This window comes from Diadema antillarum, unplaced genomic scaffold, assembly GCF_040938485.1.
Source record: "Diadema antillarum isolate AM-2024a unplaced genomic scaffold, OU_Dant_1.0 seq00001521_RagTag, whole genome shotgun sequence".
Taxonomy (NCBI): Eukaryota; Metazoa; Echinodermata; class Echinoidea; order Diadematoida; family Diadematidae; genus Diadema; species Diadema antillarum.
Genome location: NW_027272253.1, coordinates 38,953 through 62,966, shown reverse-complemented (window position 1 = coordinate 62,966; position 24,014 = coordinate 38,953). Strand labels below are relative to the sequence as shown.

The 24,014-nt window shown below is 36.9% G+C and overlaps 1 protein-coding gene and 1 pseudogene across 1 annotated transcript; both read right to left on the bottom strand.

Moving 5' to 3' along the window:
- Positions 1-3,323: 3,323 nt before the first annotated feature.
- LOC139710328 (L-xylulose reductase-like) lies at positions 3,324-22,728 on the bottom strand. Its single transcript, XM_071622253.1, has 8 exons — positions 22,593-22,728; positions 19,356-19,453; positions 18,706-18,860; positions 18,127-18,169; positions 17,580-17,679; positions 5,997-6,061; positions 4,550-4,667; positions 3,324-3,464 (listed from the first exon to the last, which is right to left on the bottom strand). Exons 1-8 carry the CDS (start codon positions 22,642-22,644, stop codon positions 3,355-3,357), a joined length of 741 nt encoding a protein of 246 aa, XP_071478354.1. The 5' UTR covers positions 22,645-22,728; the 3' UTR covers positions 3,324-3,354.
- Positions 13,616-17,236, bottom strand: LOC139710329 (uncharacterized; annotated as a pseudogene).
- Positions 22,729-24,014: the final 1,286 nt, after the last annotated feature.

The window sequence follows — 24,014 nt, the reverse complement described above, 5'->3', positions numbered from 1 at the left end:
TTATCACGTTTAAACTATCGAAGGTTCCCCCGTGAGGGTCATGAAGAAAGAATGGACAATAACATTCTTCTTTTTTTCCCCTCTCGCATACATCGCGTGAATGAGTGTCTTACTTAAGACACTTTGAGCTTACAGTAATGGAGGCGTTGGTGGTACCTTATAACAACACATGAAGCAAGTTTTGAAGGAAGATTTTTTTTGATTTAGTATTTAATGTTCACTTCATGACATGATTACTCAAAGACGCAATATCTGCAAAGTTCATTGAAAAAAAATATGGACTGCCGAAACGGAACTTAAAAAGCGAGTTGCATATAGAGAACAAAGGATCCATTTCATGGAATTATATATATACACATTGTACTCATATATATTACACTATTATGCTATATTCGTACATGACAATATAATATTATTCATAACTTCTTTTTTAATCCAAGCTGAGAAATTTAATCAGCTTAATGAAAAATAATCATCTTGCGAAAAAAATCCTCTAAAGATTAATAATGAAAAAATTGCAACTTTCATACCTTGTAATATTGTGGCGATATGTAGGCACCCACTTATAATCAGATGAAAAAAAATGTTGCAACAAAAAAAAAAGGGTTCATAATGTATATTTGGTTCGACAAACAAAGAAGCAGATAAAAAAGAAAAAAAATCATATTACATTTTCCAGACAGAAAGAAATATAAAGCATGATATACTGAGTAAATTGACAGATCAGTTATAGTGTATTTACTATAATAGTTTTGTGGATACTCTAGTCACAAAGGAACAGATCACTTTCAGGATGCATTCAATAGATGTCATCCATAAATCAGTACCAAAGGTTACCATGACAACCCCGCATCTTGCTCATCCTAGCAAACGACAGTTGCGTACACGTTGTATTCCATGGCAATGTCCAAGTTTGTTGATAGTTTTCTTCGACCTGTCTCATAATATGTAATACCAGACCGGTCTACCAACACAATTATAACTATATTCAAATTTTATGCATACCTTAATCACAAAGGTTGTCCTGGACAACCAGACAGCGTGCCCAATACGTGCCCAAGGCATACCCAGCAAGCAACAATTAATAATCATATGCATACTAGATTCAACATTGCATTGAGGATGTCCAGGCTAATGGAAATCTGTTTCTAGATCTGCATAAGGGAATGAATTTATCCATTGTAAAGAAATGCACCTGTACATACGAGATTCTTGGTAATGTTTGTGACCATGTCAGGGGAGAAAAAATTCTTTCATCTGAATTCACTGAGAAACTGGCTCTTAAACGCACATGTGTACTTTCAGATATTCCCTGAGAGCGAGGTTTTTAGTGTTCATATTGCTGTATGTAACTGTGTTCAGACGGAGGCAGTTTTTGTCGGAGTAACTTCGGAGGAATTAAGGGTCGGAGGAAGCTTGGTCGGAGTAACTTCGGAGGATAGGTCGGAGTAGTGCCCGTCTGAACATGGTCGTGGTAACTTCCTCCGATCGGAGGAACTTACCACGACCTCTTCCTTCGAACGAGATACTCCTGAGTTTTGTCAGGAGTATCTCGCTACCACGACAAGCCGGTCGGAGTAAATTGCCCGTGAGGACAAGCCCTCGGAGCATCTATGAACATACATAACTTACGACCTAGGTAAAACTTCCTGGGTCAAATCGCAATGTTGACATTTTGCGACTACACGTGCGCGTGTAGTGCACAACCTAGTCGGTCGCGACGAAGAAGCTAGCGCTGATGCAGAAATTTCCATCAACAAGAATGGAGAAAAGAAATGCCACTGGTAAACAAAAAAAAAAACCCAAAAACAAAACAAAACAAAACAATCGCATGGTCGACGTGCGCGGCGCTACCACTTCCGGAAGTTACACCGACCCTCGCACATAAATTGGTCGGAGTTTCTTCCCATTACCGTCGCGTGGACACAAGGGTCGTGGTAAGATATGCATTAATTTGAATTTTACTTGCCGTGCCATAAATTTTTACTCAGACTAGAAATTCGTCTGAACATGGCTTGTGTACAACATTGATAATACAATCATCACCATTACCGTGATAAAAGATATGACTCATTATTAAAGATATACTCTTTGGCTTGGTGTATTTTTTTATAGTCTTTTACAGTTATACTGTAATTCCTAGAGTCTTATTCCACAAAGTTTTGCTAACATTTGACAATTTAATCTGTAACATGCCACTTAAAAACACAGGCAGTGTTGTACATACATACATACATACATACACACACACATGCATTTATATACTGTACACACCAGTATAAACGTACTTATACATGTATACATACATACATTCATACAATTGTCCATACATTTATTAATGTCGGTTTGTGCATTGGTAGGCATGTGCATGCAGGCAATGCAATACTATCTATGTGCTCAGACAGTTTAACATGAGCAAAATATGCACTTTATACCAAATGTCACTTCTGTCAAATCAGCTGAAAATGAATTTGAAAGATATTGCCTGCTGTATTTCTCACAAAAAGTCTTATACTTGTAAAATGTGGTGAGATTCTTCTATGTACAAAACAAGGTACAAAAAATAACAACACAGCTTCTTTCATATTCTCCTAACATTCAACCATGTACATTGTGTCTTATACATAGCCAACTTGAGTGATTCCTTTGTAAATTACCACCACTTGTAACACATAGCGTATGTCACAAAATGAATGACTGCCAAACATTCAGACTGCAATGTATTAACCTATTCTCTGCGTGCTTCTGAAATGATCCTGTACAAAAAGGGTTAAAACAGAAGGCCTACCTCCATAACAACAGAGACTCAAAGGCAATGAAGTATTCTCGTAATAACTTGACACCCAGACTTCTTCTCTAAATGGGAAGAAGGAAAGAGGGGGAGGGGGATGTGGTCTAAAACGGACTCCTTGAAATTACCAGAAGTGTCATCATTTTCCCATATTATCCAAGCCTAGCCTAGCCTAGTCTAAGGAATGGATTCCATTCAACAATCACGCTACAGTACAATTGGCATGAGAAATACAATCAACCTTGCCTAAGTCGAATCTATTTGGACTGAAGAAATAGCTTTGACACAGAGAAAATTCGACTTATCAGGGATTAAAATCAATAGAATATAAAGGGAAGAGGACTTAACACCTTTGACTCAGAGGCAATTACTCGACTAATGCAAAGTCGGCTTAAGCAAGGTTGATTGTAGTCATGAGAATTTTCAATGATGAGTTGCTGGAATGTGTCACTTTTCTGCACTGTAGTATCATAAACCAACTCTGTGCTCAACTATGTTGAGGGGTGGGGGGGGGGGGGGCTTGTGGGGAAGGAAGACGATCCAATCCAAGTAGGGCTCCCTCTCTAGACGAGTGCAGCAAAGGCGCCCCCATCAATGGGTAAGGTGATGCCGTTGATCATAGCGCTCTTGTCACTCAGAAGGAACAGGACCGGATTCACAACATCTTCAACCTCTGTTGTTTTTATTCATGTTGTATATCAAGCAAACCATGAATAAAGCAAGCATACAAACACAACAGTGTCAGTCATGGATCTCACAAATAACACAAATGGGACAAAAGGAGGGATATTTCCAACAAAGATAAGTTTAGATAATTATCTTCACCAATAGGATTCAACAAGTAGCTTTAATCGTGTCTAAGGAGAGAAAGGATACCACACCCAGTAAATGCTAGTGAATCAAGTATTGAATCTTTCATTTTCACAATTGTTTTGGTGGTAATCCCTGTACATAATTGCAAATTTGGATTTAAAACTAACCAAACTTTACCCTCTTTTGCAGGTATGATGAAAAAAGTAGAAAATAAAATCAGTTAAAATCTTGCCTGTAGACAGCACTCGTAACAAGCGATCAATGCATTATCTGGGTCAACCAGGATAGAATACATCTAGTAACTGGTCAAGTAAAAATCAAATGTTGCTAACTCTTCATAAGATTGGCAAACAGTTACTACCATTCTGCTGCTCAAATGGAAACATCTCAAATTTCCTGGCTTAGGAAACTCGTTAGTGAGAGTAAACTTGTGTGGGGAGTTACATTTTACAAACACTGGATAAGCTCCTCAAATGACTAGTTAAGTATCGGTAAGCAGCAGGGCATAAACATCTTTACAGAGTCAGCAGCATTAGAGATACTGTTTACCATTAGGAGCAGTGATTTAAAAAGTTAGAGTTATCATATTTGATGCATATGTGTAGGTCAGTTGTATCACAAGACATCCTGCCATGTATAAATTTTGCAAAAAAGCCTAAAATATCAGGAGATATCACACATTTTTTCAATAAACCATAACTGTAGACGATTTAGTTTAGAAACAATTTTGTTATAAGTCCTTAACTATCGTTCACATTTCGTATATCGAACAATACTTAACATTGATTATACTGATTGAAATTTCTACATTGGTTGTTTCCATTCCTGACTTACATTCTGGAAATATTTTATAGCACTAAAGCTGGGTTTTCGCTTCATCTGCAAATGGTAAATAATGTCTTTAATGTCATTCTGCCATGCAACTGAAGACAAGAGACTGGTTACCGAGCAATCTGCCGAGAGGGATTCTGGCCAGCATGCTGTCCCTGGTTTCGGATTGATTCCAGAATTTCTTGGCCAGTGGGGTCAAGACTACTGTTGGGTTCACACAGTTCACTCGAATCTGGTATCAAAAGACAAAGCCAAACACGCAGCCTTCACTGTCCTGCTATTCCAACACATTATGTCCTCCTTTCCTACATGTATATAATGCAACTACAACGACTACTGATAATCACAAGACCGGTAAAAATGAAGGTAATAATGATGATCTTACAAAAAGCAATAAAAATGTCAGTAATCATGACATTACTTTCCTATTTATCCTTATTACTCTTTTAATTATTATTATTATTATCATTATTAATACTACTTCTATTATTGCTATTGTTATTAATGTTGTTATACTTAACATAATACATTACGTTAAACACATATATTTCACCAGCAGTATCAGAACTAAAATTCCACACCACATTTCATTCGGCTTTACATGCATAAAGAAAAGTGAAATTAAAAATGATAATAATTAAAAATGAGAAATATAGAGAAGTTATATCAGGCTTAAAAGTTTAAAGAAATGAAACATCAGCCACAGCAGCTGAAACCACAAGTATAGATGAAGCAATGTTGTCATGACTTCACAAGTCTCAAACTGACCTAAACACACAGTGGCAATGAGTGTCTCTTTTTATCATCAACTCATTCCTAACGGGAACAAGAGTGTCCGTACTCCTGGCCTATATTCATATTCATTTTATTTGTGTTATACTGACCAGAAAATATAAAATGTCTTGTCAATTGGAAGATTAGAATTTCTCGTGTGTGCATTTTTGTCTAATTCACCTTTTGCAATGTAGTAAGTGTTCTTGTTTTGCTATAAAACTCATTATGACAAATGATGTAGTAATCAAGGCTGAGCTCACATAATTTTGACTTCAGCAGACTTTATTCAGGTGCCCTTATAAAGTGTATGATAAAAGAGTCTGCGAGCCAAATACATGCTCTATTCAAATCTCATGTCTGATTGATATTTTGCATTGTTCAATGGCACATGCAGTTTTCTGTAGTAAAGAGATACATACATGTTCTCCTTGATATAACCTAGCTTTCACACAAGCTCATTAGCTACCTGTCAGTTGTTTGACAATGGGCATTTCGTTTGGGGGTATTGAAGGTTCTCGGAGAACTGCAGAAGAATAAACCTCAATGCTTTGCATTATAATTATTGTTGTCGTCTTGCAATATCCAACACAGGTGACTTCAGAAGGGCTAAAGGTGATAAATCATAAATCAAGTCAACTGGAAGCCAATGACAGTGCTTGACAGATGTAAAGTGTGACTGGCATTCATCTTATACATGAGAGCTAATCCCAGCAGCACAAATGAGGAGACATTACAGAAAGAAGCATTTTAGTATGTGTTGAAACCGGCATTCAGGGAAAGACTTCACCTTGTGCTGTGCAAACTCCAGTGCTGCCACCTTGGTGTATGAGTCCAGTGCTCCTTTTGTCGATGCTGGAGAACAAAATGAAATGGCAACCACGTTAATAGTTTCAGCCACTGGAGCTGTATACCAACAGTACGGTCACTTATTAAAGCAATACATGTAAAATCATTGCTTGCTACGAAAGTTTTCTTAATTGTATACAATATGACCAGAAATGTTCATATGCATCTTAATTCTGCAAATTTTGCAAGAGCCAAGATTCGCAAATAAAATTGCACAAAAAAGTTTTAGTCTACACAATATGCATTGAATGCCACTGGCAATTCACGAAAAATTGTATGCAGCAAAAAAGAAAGTTGCCAATTACAATTTTATTTGTAAATATTTCATGCAGCGGAAAATTGTTACCTTTACAGTAAATGCATTTGGGAACAAAATATTTCATCCTTGTTTACATGTAATGATGATTGTATTCATGGACAGATGAGTATATTATTATGAAGATGATAATAGTGTTGTTAAAAATCATTTTTATGACAAAAGCAATCATTGGTCTACTACTTCCCCTACCATTGATTATGATAGTAACAATGATAGTAAAGATAAAAATAATGTAAAAATGTGATATTACTGATTACTTACATTGAAATTACAATTATGATATTATATTATCATGAATATTCAATTCAATTCAATTCATTTCACATCTCCTAAAAAAATGCACAAAGACATTATATTCATGTATGTATAACATGTACATAACATAACATGGAAAACACAAACAGTACAAGGAATAGTTACAGTAATATATAAATACAATAAAAACAGTAAGAACTGCAGCAGATGTGAGTGAATGACAAAGGCCATTGGCCTGTCAAAGGTCACACCCCTGGTGGACTGCATCTTACAAGTTTGCATTTTAAAAATTGTGTTTCTTAAGTTATTGAAGACAAATACACATAAATGAACATGAACGGAGACAAGGAAAAAGACAGTCAGGCACCATGAAAATTAAAAAAAGAAATAAAAAAAAATTTTGGAAGACAGCACTGACATGGCAAGATAAGAAAAAAACACTGATCACGACAGAGGTTTACTGGTGAACTCAGAAGACAAATACAAACAAGCTAACCAGCGACAACAACAATAACAAACAATACATGAACAAACAACAGGCAATCAATAAAACTTACATGTATAATAATCTCAGAGAATATTACATATTATTCTTTCTGTAATAAATAAAATTTATACTTCCTTTTAAAATCACTTAAAGGAGAACACTGTTTAACCTTATCTACCATGCTATTCCAAGTTATATACAGGACCTTTATAAGAAATCACTGTTCTCGAGAAATTATATCTATAAGGAGGAATATACATCTTATGGGAATTTCTGGGCCCCGTTTTATCAAAAGATAAAATCGATTTTAGATTTCCTTACCACACAGGCTGCCATAGACTTACAGTTGAAATCAACTATATAATCAGTTTTAACTCTTCATAAAACTGGGCTCTGGTATAGCATACATATACACATCAAAATTATAGATGAAGTAATCATTAAATGAGATATGAAACTCGTCACTGAAGACGAGTTAGGTGATACACTGGGGGTCATCAGATATCAGTCACCCGTGATCGACAACGAAAATGATGTAAAATAGCGACTTGAAGTTATATTGAGTTACATTTGCGAAGTCCAGTTCTTTATGCCTACATAATTCAGATCATATTGTTTCTGCCATGCAACCAAAAGGAAATTTCCTGCGTGTGTCGGCGTGTGCGAGTTTAGCAGGTCAATTTGACAGGCTATCTAACTGAATATTTACCAATTTATGTCTTCAAACTGAAAAAAAAAGAGAAATGAAACATGGCGAAAAAGTCTTTAAGAGTCACCTTGACTTTAACATTTGTATTTTCAAATATGAACTTTGAACATTATTTGCATATAACCAAGGTGGCTATGTCCCATCTCGTCGTCATATAATATTATCAGTTTGACAAAGTCTATAAGCCTGCAAAATTTTGCAGCCGTGGAAGCAATGCAGTCTCCAAAACAAAAACAAAGTGATCTTGTGTGTGTGTGTGTGTGTGCGTGTGTGTGTATGGGTGCATTTCCACAAGAAAGTGGAATTACTCCATTGAAAAAAGTAAAAGAAAGGAGGTTTTTTGTTTCTTGTGGGGTTCGAAGCCGGAAGTGTGCAACCTGGCATCTCTGGCGCCAGAGACAGCACCTTTAACCTCCCAGCCATACACCTCAACAAAAAAAGTGTGTGGAACGTAAGCATATTATGTGAAAGATAAATCAGGAATCGTTTCGTTCACATTCCATTGTCATTTTCAGTTTTAAGCTGCAAAATTGTCAATCTGATGAGGAGATTTGAAAAAATGAAATGCATGATTACTGCAGCTTATTGTCTCAGCAACATATTTAAGTTTCAGAGGAAATGGAGCAAAATCAATTGAGATACAGGATTTAGAACGTCATCAAGTTTATGCATGAATGGGCAAAAATCACCTCCCATAGACATAACACTAAACTCGGCAAAATTTGATACTTTGCATGTTACCTAATTTTTCAATACGATGACGTCATTAAATTGAAAAACAATGATGCTGACAATAATCCAAAGTACAACATATCCAAATTTGGGGGGATATAGAGCAAAAATGACTGAGATACGCGCAAATGAATGTCAGAAACAGTACTTCGAAAAAATAAATTCCACTTTTTTTTTTAATTTCAGATGATATATGACATCAGCTAATTTGTCTGATATATGGATATCTGAAATGTTATTTACAACACATATCCTTCGGGAATATGTAATAAAAACAGGAGGTCCTTGGTCATTTTGAAGAGCTATTGACCGATTCGGGTTCGTTGAGGGCAGCAGACATTTTACGGCACAGGGCGCAGCCATAGTGGGTGTGTCGGTGTGTATCAGCCGACCCCCCCCCTGCTCTCCCCCACCCCCGGGCAACATGTTTATCACGCACTTGTAACAAAGGTTCGCGCACTAGCAAGCATTCGCGCACTCAGTACGAGACGCCTATTGGCTAAAGCAGTTTTTCATTCTGCGCGCGTGCTAATGTAGGGAGAGGGGTGGGGGAGTGCGGAGGGGGGGTCGGATGATACACCCAGTATGGCGCTGCCCATGCCAAAAATACACATAGCGCGTCACAGAATCGGTCAATAGCGAAGCAAACAAAGGCATGTTGGTTCACTTCATCTGCATATAGACGCGCGCGCGGAATTTTAACTTTGACGCAAGCGCATTGCTTTGTCATTGGTCAAAATCAATCAAGAATCAATGGATATTGTCACCGGATGTTTCAGGAGGCCAAATCAGTCGAGAAAAGTGCACTTTCACGTTGCTATCTCGCTGTGCGCGCGAATACGCGCAGACGGACGCGCACGCACCGAATATTTTGAACCGCAGAAAATTGTCTGAAACATTGAAAAAACCTGTCGGGAAGTCGATTTGAGCATTTCAATTTTTTTTCGACGCGCGCATATGCGCGCCATGATGACCTTGGTAATTTGAACCTGGGTGATGACCTGGGTAATTTGCATAGTACAGCACGATGAGACGTGACCTGAACTTTATGTCTACCAAAAATGGTAAAGAAATGACATTGAGTTATGAAGCTATGATCGATCTTCTGGTATTATCTGAAAATCACAAAATGGCGCCCAGATGGCATCTCAGGTAAGGTATCGTCATGAGAATATTACTGTACTCAGATATTGTCATGAGATATGTTGACTAAAAATTTCATGTGAATTGGTCAAGTCATTATTGAAATATTTTGATCACAAAATTCGTCAGAAAGAAAGGGGAATGACAAAGAAAGAAAGATTTCGAGCAAACACATATAGGTGATACGCTAACGGCGTATCACCTAAAAATCGGGTTCTTTGGTGAAAATCAATTCTTTGGTGAAGGACTACTGTACTATTCAATCTGAAATTTGTTGGTACTAAAAATATACAATAAATCCAATTTTAGAAACAATTCTTCGGTGTGTGCCAAATAATGTGATTTAGTTATTGCATGTATTGCACGTTATTAAAGTTCAAAAAGTTTCTGCGTTACATTCACTGCGCAATTACCCTATACAATATTGCGATATGATAAATGTGATAAAATCATACTATAATATATATTTACTAAGATTTTCAATGGTAATACATATTTCAAATTATTCAGTACTTCAATTACTTTTGATATTTCAAAAGAAATATGATTAATATGATCTTTCCAACTTAAGACATTCATCAATAACACCCCAAAATTCAATACTTTTAAATGTCTCAATCTCGACGTTATTAATTATATTTACTGAATTTGCATTAACGTTTGCATTCCCAGATTTAAAAATCATATAATTCGTCTTTGCACTTTGCACAATTTATCTGTAATTTGTTGGCTAAAAACCATGACTGCACTTTCTCCATTAGAGTATTCACAAGCTGACTAATCATTACAACATCTTTTCCAAGTAAAGACAGGCTGGTGTTATCAGCAAATAAAATTACAGGTAAAATATCACTTACATATTGTATATCATCAATACATATTAAAAATAAGAGTTGACCAAGATTTGATCCTTGAAATATCTCTAAAATGTAAATTAACATTAGCTATCCAAACATATTGCTTTCTATCACTTGATTAACTCTGAAACCATTTCATTGCTATACCCCATACACCATAGAAACCTAAGCTTATCAAATAAAATAAAATAATCAATACAATCAAAAGCTTTCGATAAATCTTTAAAAAAAAACAAGTATTTTGAATTCATCTTCAAAAGCTTTTGCAAGTTTATCTACTAAATCAATTATTGCATGTGACATACTGCACCCCTTTTCTAAAACCAAACTGTCTTTGATATGAAATGTCATGCTTTTGTATAAAACTGGATCATTTTTTCGTACACTATTTCTTTTTTAAACTTAAAATCGATAAAATGGAGACAGGTCTGTATAATTATTTGAAGACGTTTTGTTACCATTCTTAAAAATTGGTATCACTTTGGTGATCTTTAATGCACTAGGAAAAATGTTGTGTTCAAGTGAGACGCATTAAGAATATTACACAAAGGAGACACAATTGCGTCAATAGAAGTTATTACTACTTTTGTGTGAAATCCATCATACCCTGCTGATTTATTTTTTATCTAATTTTAAAACTGCATTCAAAACATGTGAAACTGTTATAGGACTAAAAAATAAAGAATCAGTAACTTTTCCACACATAATTCTTAAAAGAATCATTTTCAGACATGTTTAAATGTGCATTATTGTGAATTTCTTTTCCAATCTTACTAAAGAATCATTAAACACATTACTTATTTCTTGTTTGTTTATCTGTGATTAACTTTAAATACCTCAAACACGATATCATTTAATGATGCTTTCTCTTTTTTCTTAATTCCATATTTCATTAATGACTCTCCAAGTGGTTTTAGCATCATTCATAGCATGCTTAAATCTAATATCATAATATTTTCATTTTGCTGTTCTTATAATATTGTTAACTTTATTTCTACACTGTTTATACACTTTGCTTCTACTATCTGTTGGGTTTTTTAAATATTTCTTAAACAAGACATATTTTCCCTCCGGAGAGGAACACCACTTTGTAGTGGTCAAGGGGCTTGTGTGTCTCTGTGATCTTGAGAGCTATGCTGGCGGGAGTTTCTAACTCTTGGTAGGGCCACCCAAGCCAGACAGGTCAAAAGGGAGAGATCAGACAAAGAATGTTCACTGGTCCTCCAGGTTGGGGGTTGGACACAGGGCTAACAACCCTATTTCGTAAAAAACAACAAAAAAACAAACATTTGTTACGGAAACCGCAACGAAGGATAACAACACATTTTGGTGTAATGGGCTTCCAAAGCCATCAAAAGAGGCATGAATGAATGGCAGTAGTGAAAGCCAAAAAGACTCTACTGACAGGAGGATGGGAGTCCTGACTACCAAAACCAAAACCAAAGTTTTTGGAATGTAAGAACTATGATACAGAAAAGTTAGCGCAGGTAACATCAGAAATGAGACATTACAATCTACAGCTATTGGGAGCAAGCGAAAGTAGATGGACAGGAGCAGGGCAATATAAACCCTCTACAGGGGAAACAGTACTGTACTCTGGAAAAGAGGACAACAGACACCTGGAGTAGCAATCATATTGAAGAAAGGAGTAGAAAAGAGCCTAATGGAATGGAAACCAATCAACAGCAGAATGATGAGAGTTGGACTAAAAGGCAGACACATCACTACCACCATTCTACAGTGCTATGCTCCAACTAACCAATGACAGTGAGAAAGAAAGTAAGGATGCCTTTTAAGATCAACTACAGGCAGAGATAGAAAGTATGTCACAACATGAAGTGAAGATTGTAATGGGAGATCTAAATGCAACGTTTGGGAAGGATAACATAGGCCATGAGTGAGTCATGGGATGAGAAGGAATACGCAATAGGAATGAAAATGGAGAAAGGTTTCTCGAGTTTTGTGAGGTACATGATCTTGTAATTGGCAGTACTGTACTTTCTATCAACGCAAAGATATACACAAACTCACCTGGTGTTTGTTCCCCAAATAGAAGAGACCAGAATCAGATTGACCATTTTGCAATAAATGGGTCATGGTGTAGATCATTACTAGATGTCAAAGTAAAACGAGGAGCGGATGTAGGTAGTGACCACCACTATAGGTGAATGCAACAGTGAAGCAAAACCTGAAGAAAAATGGTCCAAAGCCAGCTATGAGGCAACAGTCCGATGTGCAGAAACAACAAGACTGTAAGGTAAAGAATGCGTTTGTACTCCACATACAAAATAGATTCCAAGTTTTGGCAGATATGGAAAGCATACAGGACAACGATGAAATCAATGCTCAGTGGGAACAGTTGCGGACAACTACATACTCACGCTAGTGAGACATGTCTTGGAACAAAACAGAAGAAGAGAAAGGAATGGACAAAACCAAACACCTGGCAATATATTGAAAGTAGAAGATGTGAAGAAGAAGATCTTGGGAACAAAATCATAAAGGTTGAGGTAGAGATACAAGCAAGAGTATAGGGAGGCAGACAAAGTTGTGAAGAGAATGACAAGAGCTGACAAGCGAGCTTTTGTAGATGATCTCGCTGACCAGGCAGAAGATGCAGCCAGAAAGGGAGAACAAGGAAAGGTGGACAAGATAACAAAGGTAATCACAGGTAAATACCATGGAAGCAATGATACACCAATTGCAGATAAAGAGGGCAATGTTCTTACATCAGAATAGATAAGAAAGCTTGCTGGGCAGAGCACTTCAACGAAATCCATAATAGCCCACCACCAATATAAGAGGGAGACATACAGGAGGTGGAAACCGACCATGAAGTGGATACCACCCAACCTCGTCAAGCTGAAATTGTAGCAGTTATAAAATCACTCAAGAATGAGAAAGCACCAGGACAAGACAATATGAATGCAGAATTGTTTAAAGCAAACCCAGAATTTGCAGCAGAAGTACTTTAACCACTGTTTGCAATGATATGGAATGAAAAGAGAGTACCAGAAGAATGGACAGAAGGTGATATTGTTAGCTCTTTATGTGACTCAGTCAATGGCGTGCGAACTTCGCATGTTCTGCTCAAACCCGCTCAAACCCACAAACCCGTCCAAACCGATCGATAAATCGCCAAATGCCGCATTACAATTAAACCTTTTCTTGTGCTTCTATTCGTCTCACATAATCTATAATGGCTTGAATTTTTATGTGGTGATTGACTATCAAGTGGCGTTCCCTAATAGATGTATTTGTAAAAGTTTCTGTCACTGTTTTGTGTACAAAAGTCATACCTTCACAGTAATGTAGCTACTGGTAATTTCAAAGAAAAACAATAATCAATTTGTCATACAATTTTCATCAAAGCAAGGCTTGGCATTTTCTCTACAACTTTGCTCACTACATGCCCAACTTAACAGAAATCTACATAGAAGTTACAGAAGTTAAGATTTGAAAAACAGAGTGTTTTCTCAAAGCATGACTACGTTGGTGAATAATGTGGAACTCAGGGGGTTTCCACATACAGAGTTAAAATCCCCAAGTCGTTCCCCAATTCGTTCTTCTTATCAAAAGTTTCTATAGCAATTTTAAGTGTCGAGTTGGAAATGTCAACATAAGTTTCACAGTGAAGACCGGAGTCAGGCAAGGATGTGCCATATCATCGTTACTCTTCAATCTTACGATTGACTGGGTCTTGAGACGAACAACAGAAGGCCACCCAGGGGGAATCAGGTGGACACCTTTAACGACTTAGCACTGCTCTCACACACGCATAGACATGTGTAAGAGAAGACAACAAGGCTCAGTAGACATGCACAAAGTTGGGCTGTAGATAAATCAAAAGAAAACTGAGATAATGACGCTAATGTTCCAAACCCCTCACCCATCCCTGTTTACAAAGAAGAACTTGCAACAACAGAACAGTCTACTTACCTAAGAAGTACAGTTAGATGTGACGGAAGAGCAGGCATTGACATGCAGAATCGCCTGAGAAATGTATTTAGGATACTTAACAAGGTGTGGCAGTCATCGCAGTATAGTAAAAAGACCAACCTGAAATTGTACACCAGGTGATTATCAAATATGAAATATGATGAATGTTTCGGAATCACATCGCAGGATTTGTGTTGGGGTTACTGATTTGCAGTTTTTGCTACGTAGTCAGTAATTGAATGTAGCCTCTTTTTCACAGTGCCGCCATTCGTCGCTTTGAGCAGCGCACCAGAATCCTTCCGTCCGTTGACCAAGCAGCAATCACATTAACTGTTCATTTTGACTAACTCATTTGCTTTTTGTAGCAGATTCCTGTTTGTTGCTGTCAGGTCCTCCTCAATGCCAACATGTTTCCCTTTCAGTCGCTTTTTGTTCCTGATGACAAGATGGCGAACACGGTAGGTAGCAAACTTGACAATGATAGGTCTTGGGGGCTTCGTCTGCTCTCCTCTCTTGACAGGACGTGGATGACCCAATCTGATGGGACCTGTCGATGTCCTCAGGCTTCAGCCTCACATCCAGCTCTTTGCTGGCTAGGTTGAGCACCACTTCATCAGTGTCTTCATGATCCGCCTCAGGAATACCCTACAACCGCGAGCAGTTCCTGCGCGAGTATTATTCTGCATCGTTCAAGCTGCGCTGCAGATTGGCGATTTCGTCATTGTTGCTTTCCTGTTCTTTCTGCATCAAAGATATGATGGTTGCTTTTGTTTTGAGCTCATTCTTGAGCTGATTTGAACAAGTCCTTGAAATACTGGCTGCTCAAAAAAAGTCTCTCACTTCTTCACACATCTGATCACCCAAGTCCACTGGATCTGTTGTGTTGGAAGCTACGTTTTTCTTTCCTTTAGGAGGCATGATTCAGGTCAACTGATACTGATGAAAAAAACTTGTTAGAGGAGTCTACTTTTGAGCAAAATGTGCCTTTGGGACTGTGGAAAGCTCTGTGAAGTGTTAGAGCGAAGTAGTGTTTCAGAAATACACTCAAAATCCAACAATCACAAAATGTTCTGGTGTGACATACCTGCAAAGGTGTTTTAAACCATTAAAGAGACATCATCAGCTGGGTGTCCCTGTTCAGATGATACAAAATAGCAATTTCCAAGAGTAGATTTTGACAGCTCCTCACAGTTCCTCACAGCTCACAGCTCCTAACATACGATTTTGCTGTGGTATGTTCTTTATTGTAATTTCTTCTACAGTATACTATCATAATTACAGCCATGATGATAATTACCACAACCATCATAATCACCACAATGCCTCTTTCTTAACCCGTTCCATACTGAATTCTGAAATGACCATAGACTTAATACACAGAACACTAGGTTCCCATACAGAACAGGTTAAAGATAACACATGACAGATGTGGATCAGTCATGTATCAATCTCTATACTTTACAGTCAAAAGAGGGCTTAGAAACACACATTCTTGATGAAAAGGATTCTTAAATTGAAGAATCTTGTGCACACTCTATAATTACAACACCAGTAATCATGATCAGCATGAAATCGGGCATGAGCTTGTAGACATTGCTTCTTGAAAAGTGCACACACATCAATTTGAATTTATTGAAACACACATGATACAAGTAATGATGCTCGAAATGTTGATTGCGGCAAAAACCAGTTGTAATGTAACAAAGCAGGCTTAGAATAGACTCTAGTTTTGGTTGCTTTGAATACTTTAGATATGCATTCAATGAAATCGAATTCAGATTCTGGTCTGATCTGCACCGACTAAAAGTGAATCATCTACTCCAAGTTTATGTTTAAATAATGGTTACATACCAAACAAGGAAAAGTAGAAATTACGCGGTGCATAATATATGTCCCCGCCGGAAGTAGCATTTTGACGGAATCAAAATCGGGTTAGAAATGGCGAAGGAGTAGCATTTTGTAGCCAATGTACAATATAGGTCAAAAATCAAGGTCAAAGGTCAAAGAAGTCAAAGGTCAAAATTCTGTGTAGAAGTTTTGAAGCCCTCACTTATTGCCATCACATAAAGCGAATGGAATCGAAATCGGGTTTGAAATGGTGAAGGAGTAGCATTTTGTAGCAAAACGTACAATATAGGTCAAAAATCAAGGTCAAAGGTCAAAGAAGTCAAAGGTCAAAATTCTATGTAGAAGTTTTGAAGCGCTCACCTAGTGTCATCACATAAAGCTAACGGAATCGAAATCGGGTTAGAAATGGCGAAGGAGTAGCATTTTGTAGCCAATGTACAATATACGTCAAAAATCAAGGTCAAAGGTCAAAGAAGTCAAAGGTCAAAATTCTGTGTAGAAGTTTTGAAGCCCTCACCTAGTGCCATCACATAAAGCAAACGGAATCGAAATTGGGTTAGAAATGGCGAAGGAGTAGCATTTTGTAGCAAAATGTACAATATAGGTCAAAGGTCAAGGTCAAAGGTCACAACTGAAATTCTGTGTAGAAGTTTCAAAGCTCCCATGTAGTGCTATCATATAAAGCAAACAATCAAAATTGGCTCATAAATGACAGAGAAGTAGCAAATTGAAGATTTTGATCACACACGGACGCACACACGGACAGACGGACAGACACACGGACACACACACGTACGGAGCCCGTTTCATAGTCCCCTGCTCGAACTCGTTCGGCGGGGACAATAAAAGTGAGTAATCTAATCCAAGAATATTTTATCATTTATTTGTTTAAATGATTCATCCATGTCTTGGTATAATTACAATGTAGTTTTCATATAAACTGTACCAACAAATGACAGTGAACTTCACTAACATTATCACCCTCTGACCTGCTTCCAAGGAGATTATGAAATTTCCATAAATCATTAATTTAGTTTGTTTGCATTTTCCATGCTTCTCGAGTCACAACCAAAATCAAGTCACAATCAAGTAGGATCGGATAAACAAATGGTTAACAGGCCAGACTTTCTATTCTAAGACTCACGCCCCATCCCCTTCCCCATGCAGAAAAGGAGGATACCAAATTAGCTTTAGAGAATGAGTTTTTGTCTGCCACGATTTTGTGCAGTGCTCACAATAGACAGGAAGGTTCTTGATCCCTTGTAAGCTGGCAACGCTGGATATGTTCACGATGGAACCGCCCTGTCCCCTTTCGATCATTTTCTTTGCAACAATCTGAATTGAAAGAGAGAGAGAAAGCATGTGTATGTCAAAGGCACAGGAGAGTTGGTACAGTGTAGTAGTCTATGTTGTATTTTCATTCCCAATTGGTCTACTCTATCTCTCTCTTATTCCTTTTCATGAGGTGTTCCTGAATGAAAATGAAATAGCAACACTAATCATCACACTTCACTACCATTTTGAAGCATTCAATGTTCAATGATCCCCCCCAAAAAAAAAAAAAAAAAATCCCACTCCTTTTACACCACACTTTTTTTAGACTGAACTAAACACTATCCCCATGAATATGGAAACATAGCAATAACCTTTGTCTCCTTATTCTCCCCTCAATTACAGTTAATAAAATAACTTCAGGAAACTTTGCAAACATCGCTATGATGGTTCTCCAAGCTAAACAGGTTAATCACAAAGGTGACACCTGGACTATAGGGATGTACCTACCTTAGTGATTTGCAGGACTGCTCGATGGTTGATCATCATGATACTGTAGAGATTAGGTCAGGTTATATGACATTAAGATGTTTGTCAAGAAATTGCACATGATAATATTTGTCAGCAAGAAAGGATCATGATAGTTACAAACAGTTATGCCATTAAAAATAGGTAGAATGTGTATTCGAGTTATGATGGTACATACAATTTTGATTTCTCAGTGTATTATGTGATGTACATTGACATACATGTATATACAACATCATTTATCTGTACATCTTGCCCAAATATTTACTATGAAGTTCTGGTGATAAGTCTCTTAGGCATACAATGGAAGTAGTTGAGTCTTGTGATTAAAAAACATCAAATCCTTGGCTGGATCCATAGCCCGTTGAGGACGAGTCCTGAGTATACTAGGGCAGGTCTCTATGGGAAATGCGTGTTGTAGCAAAATCAGCCTGTCCTCAATGGAATAACATCAGTACAAAATTTTGCTTATGGTATTGCGATAATTTACTTTAAAAGTTTTGTCAATTACCACACAAAAACTAACCAGAAATCATCTGAAACAAAGAGAGTTTTGCTTACTCCTCATACTCTTTTGTTGATACTTCAAGACAAGATTCGCCTCTGCATACACCAGCACTGTTGACGAGGAGGTCAAAGGCGGAAAGAGGGGACAGAAGCTCATTGGTCTTGTCCCAGTCAAGTACGTCCAGACATATTGTCTCTACTGAAGGAATCTGTGGGAAAATCAAACATTGACCTGTTACACAAACACATCATAATGACATATTTAGAACAGTTGCAGGACACCTTTGTCTGTACATGTATTACATTGTAGAGAAACCTGGGCATTCATATCATTGGTATGAAAATTATCGATGAGAAAGAAAGCAAAATACAAAATATGGCCCTGTCAAACTTACTACACCGAGACCATGAACAGGCCGAAAAGATATCGAAAATCCTATTTCACTTCTAGTATTGACATCTATGTACACTTCAGAAATAAAAAGATGCGTCGTTAATTCTTTTTTTTTTGGTTCTTTTGTGGCAAAGACAAAAAGTAAATGTCAGATTTAGAATATCTGAAACTAACTGCTTGACAGAACGTGTTTTTCTTTTCCAAATATATGGTGTCTACAATGATTGAATGAATATTCGATGAAGTCTGGGGTGCGGGCAAAACTAGCTGCATACCTTTCCTATGACAAAAGCACTGATTTGATACTAACCTCTGCTTTCAAGCTGTCCAAATCAGCCTGTGATCGAGTCACAGCAGTTACAGAGGCACCGTATTTTGCCAGGGCAATTGCAATCCCTCTTCCAATACCTGAATGTACATTATGTAAGTCGGAATCATAAAAGGGGAGTTATCTTCACATACTGCAAAACTAGGAATGTTCGCGTGCATTTTAATTTCGTGAATTTTGCAAGAGCCAAGATTCATGAAATTAGAATGCACGCTAAAGATTTTGTCTACACTACAATGCATGGAATGTTTGAGGCAACTCGCAAAAATTTCATGCTGCGAACTAGGCTGTCAGCTCCCATTCACATAAATGTTTATGCCGTGAAAAAAAAAATTGTGTTTTACAGTACTGCCAGGAGGTATTGTGACACAGACTCTCAATCTTGATATTCTTGCTTCAAATTCACTGTACCATTAAGCACTCAGTGAATTTATTCCTGAAAGCAAGTCACTTTATCCTCAGTTTATCCTCATTGGCACTGTCTGATGCCTTGAAAGGGATCTAAAAGCTGTCAATTCCCCAATGTAACATATTTGGCTATTGAACTGCATCCACCCTGCTCGAAAAAAAAAATCACAAAAATATTCTAAAAATATTTCAAAAATCACCCCAAAAATATATTTTTACGATAGTTTTGTATATAAAAATATGTTAAGAATATAAGAAAAATACCTCAAAAATATATTTTTGAAAATATATTTTTTTCGTACAGTTTTGGAACGTCAAATAATGTATGTTAAAAATATATTTTTTGAATACTTTTTGTTACGTCGCGCTGCTACAGCAAAAAAAAAAAAAAAATACTGTAAAAATATGTTTCCTAGCTATTTTTAATGCCTTTATGATTTGGGGATACAAAAATATTGCAAAAATATATATTTCAAATATTTTTATTTGACATGTTCGAGTTTGGACAAAATAAATATCATTTTCTTGAGATATGTTGATATTTGAGCATATCCCAGAACATATATTCCAATTATGTGAAGGTATTATCAATATCTCAATTAACCTTTCACAATCATACCCCTACAGCTAGTCTAGTCTTAGAGCCTAGGCCTATGCAAACCTATGTCTACACCCTATCCCTAGTTGATACCAGACACATCACACTCACTTTAAGGGCGATTTTGTTATAATGTTTTAAGGCATGGTTACCAAGTAAATTACACTAAATTGATACTGAAAAATGAAAATGCCTCCTCATAACACAAGTTGAATCAAATTATGAATAACACAACAATAATATTGAGTAAACTTTTTAACACAGTTGAAAGCTTATTGTAATCAAGAATTATATTTTTCTTTTTCCATTCATAGAGAATTTGAATAGCTTATGAATATGCGTGACCAGAAGAAACCAGTAAAAACCAACTGGAATCAACTGGCATTGTGGTTATTGGGTTTTAATCTGGAATGAACTGGGTAAGCAAGCCCAGTCAGGTACTTAGCTTTTAAGTGTCAACAAACTGTTTACACACAAATTAACACACACACACACACACACACACACATATATATATATATATATATATATTTATACACACATACACAAACACACACAAGTGCATTATACATACCTGGTCTACATAATAGTTTGCTAGTTGAAATGTCAACTGACTTCAATTTGTACCAACTGAATTCACTTTTACTACAATTTTACCACATTTTTAATTCAAAGCATATTCAATGCTTTTTTCAATTAATTTGTTTAATTAAGCTGAAAAAATACAGAAAAATATAAATTGTATTTCAAATTTGACAAAAACATCCCAAAAATATCCTATTTTTAGAGTATTTCTACAAACTGGCAAGAACGTTTATAGGGAAGATGAAAAAATATAGAAAAAATATTCATCTCATCTGAAGACTCAAAAAATACCCCCAAAATATGCTATTTTCAGAGTATTTAAAAAAAATGAATAAAATATGCTATTTTTAGAGTATTTTCCCACAAAAAAAAATCACAAAAATATGCATTTTTAAAGAAAATACTCAAATAATATCCAAAAATACGTTAAAAATATATTTTTCAGTAAGGAAAAACGACTGGGACATTGTCAATATTTGTGACCACTTAAATCAAACTTACTCTAAAATCAAATCAGTTTTTGAATTGAATTGAAATGGTGTTTTATTAATCAATATCTTTCGCAGCCCGGAGGCTGAATTACAGACATTGTTAACAAATGGCCATGTATACATTAAAAATACTCACAAAATACAATGTAGCAATGAGAAAAAAAATACATAAAACATGTGTGCCACCACATGACACACCAGTCTATACTAACAGTCTCATTTATCAGTACCTCTTGATCATATGAGTAGCACTTGCCAAATTTCATTTGAGAGATGCTGCTTAAAACATTTATATTATAACAATGCCATGGCAAATTTCCTGAATTTCAATCTTAATCCTGAAAGCAAAGATACAGATCTATCACATACTAACATAGTTTACCACATGTGCCTAAATTAAAATGACATAAAAATTAAAATCATTACTCCTCTTGCTGATAACTGTAACGTTAGGTACCGGTACCGTAAGGGAAGTTGGGCCTAAACTTTTATATCAAAGTTACTTTAACTTCAACATGTTCAAGACCAAACACTGTCAAAGCAAGATTCAAGGCAATATTCCAAAATAATATATTCTTTTAATCCGATGCATTTAAAGAGTTACGGCCCTCTTTTAGGGATGGTCCCACATAGACCTAGGCCTAGATCTACCACATCCACATGGTACATTCTTCTTTAACGTTAGATTTAAATTTTACTAAAATCACAATTTAGTTTTCGGTTGATCGCAATGAGATGGCGATTCAGCTTTGAAGTTTTTGAGAAGATTTACAACACCGATTCAAAGTTTTGAATTTATAAGATATCCAAAAAAAAAAGTTAAAAAAAAGTTAAACAGAGCGATCCTACCGGAAAGGTAGCCACACTTGTGTAGGACCTACTGTACAGCGACAGGCCAGACCAGGGCAGGGTTACGTGGGCTGTGTATACAGTAATATACGAGGCGGTGCACGCATGGTGGCTTTCAACACAAAAAATGACACTATATTGACACATAAATACATGCATGGGACACGGTAGCAGACATGCTGAACATCACAGCCCGCTTCTCAATCAATGACGCCTCCAAAGGGAATGTGCCCATTTAGAATAATGTCGTGTCCTCATTTAAGTTATTAACTACAGCAATATGCCTACCTTTTCCAGCACCGGTGACAAGGGCCCTCTTTCCACTGAATCGAATTTCCATGTTGTTCCTTCCTCAAGCTCAGCAGCAGAGACAAGAAAGAGCGATTACACAATTTCGCAGGTGATCGAATGACAAAGAACCTCGGCGCGGGGAATCCCCGTCCTTGCGCGTGCCACGTCTGCTCCAGGGGCGGCGCAGCCGTGGGGGCCGTGGGGGCCCCACACTTTTTGTGCACCATACAAAGGAATACATAAGGTGTCATCACTTTGGGCCCCCACACTTTTTTCAACCCGGAAGTACGAAGAAACCCGGAAGTGGACGGGGAGAGATGAGCTGAGGACCTTTTTTTTTTTTTTTTTTTTTTTTTTTTTTTTGCTTGTTAGCTCATGAAACCCAGAAGTGGACCCCACACTTTTAAAAACAGTGCACCGGCCCTGTGTGCTCCGTACACATCAGGGGAAACTTCACACAGAGATCAATACTCAACGCTTAATATATTAAACCAAGGAGGTTTAAGAACTGGAGTTCCAACTGGCTGTAATTATTCAAACAGTTGTTAGATTTCTATTGATGTACAAAAGAATTTCACAGGTGCATTTGTGCCTTTGATGATCGATGTTCGAAGCCGCCTTCTCGCTGAACAATTTGAAGATTCATTTTGAACGTTAACATAATATTAGCCATATTTTGCTTATTTATTTATTAAATGAAATGAAATTTCACTTAATGATAAAGCATGTAAAACAAAAATCAATCCCGTGCAAAAATTTGTGCAGAAGTGTAAATCAGAGCTGTATCATGTGAAAATGTTTAAAACTGTACCATCCTGGAAAGCCGGTTTTATCACTTTTCCGCTTAATTCCGACAAATAAAACTGACCTGGAATAATCTTCAAATATAATTCTTTATTGATAGATATATCAGATTAGTGCCCGGGTATGCCCAGTCGAGTAATTTTCATCTTTATTTCAGCATTTTTTTGCGCAATTTCTATTCGCACATCCTCGTGTCTGTACCACCTACCTTGTATAAGAAGGGATAGCGAAAAGTAATTACCATCACAAAAACATATCTTCAGGGATGCCAAGTTCAAACAATTTTTATGAGTAAAATTTTCATGACTCGGTATCTCGGCGCGCGAATGTGCGCACGAGCGAGGGTGTGGGAGGGTTTTTCCCCCCTGTCATGGCCTCCCATGGTAGGGAGCTTTTTCAACTTTTAGCTCTTAATGGTGCGATCAGGTGCACACTTCAGTGATTATTTTTTACTTATTTTGAAAGACAAAAGGGAAATACGTGTATACCTTCAATTGCAACTATCACTTTAATCTTTTGAGCTATGCTCATTATTATAGGCCCAAGTTGCAGACTTTGCTCTATGCGTGAGAAAAATGGGTGTCATGCGTGAGATCGTGAGATGGCCCCTAAATT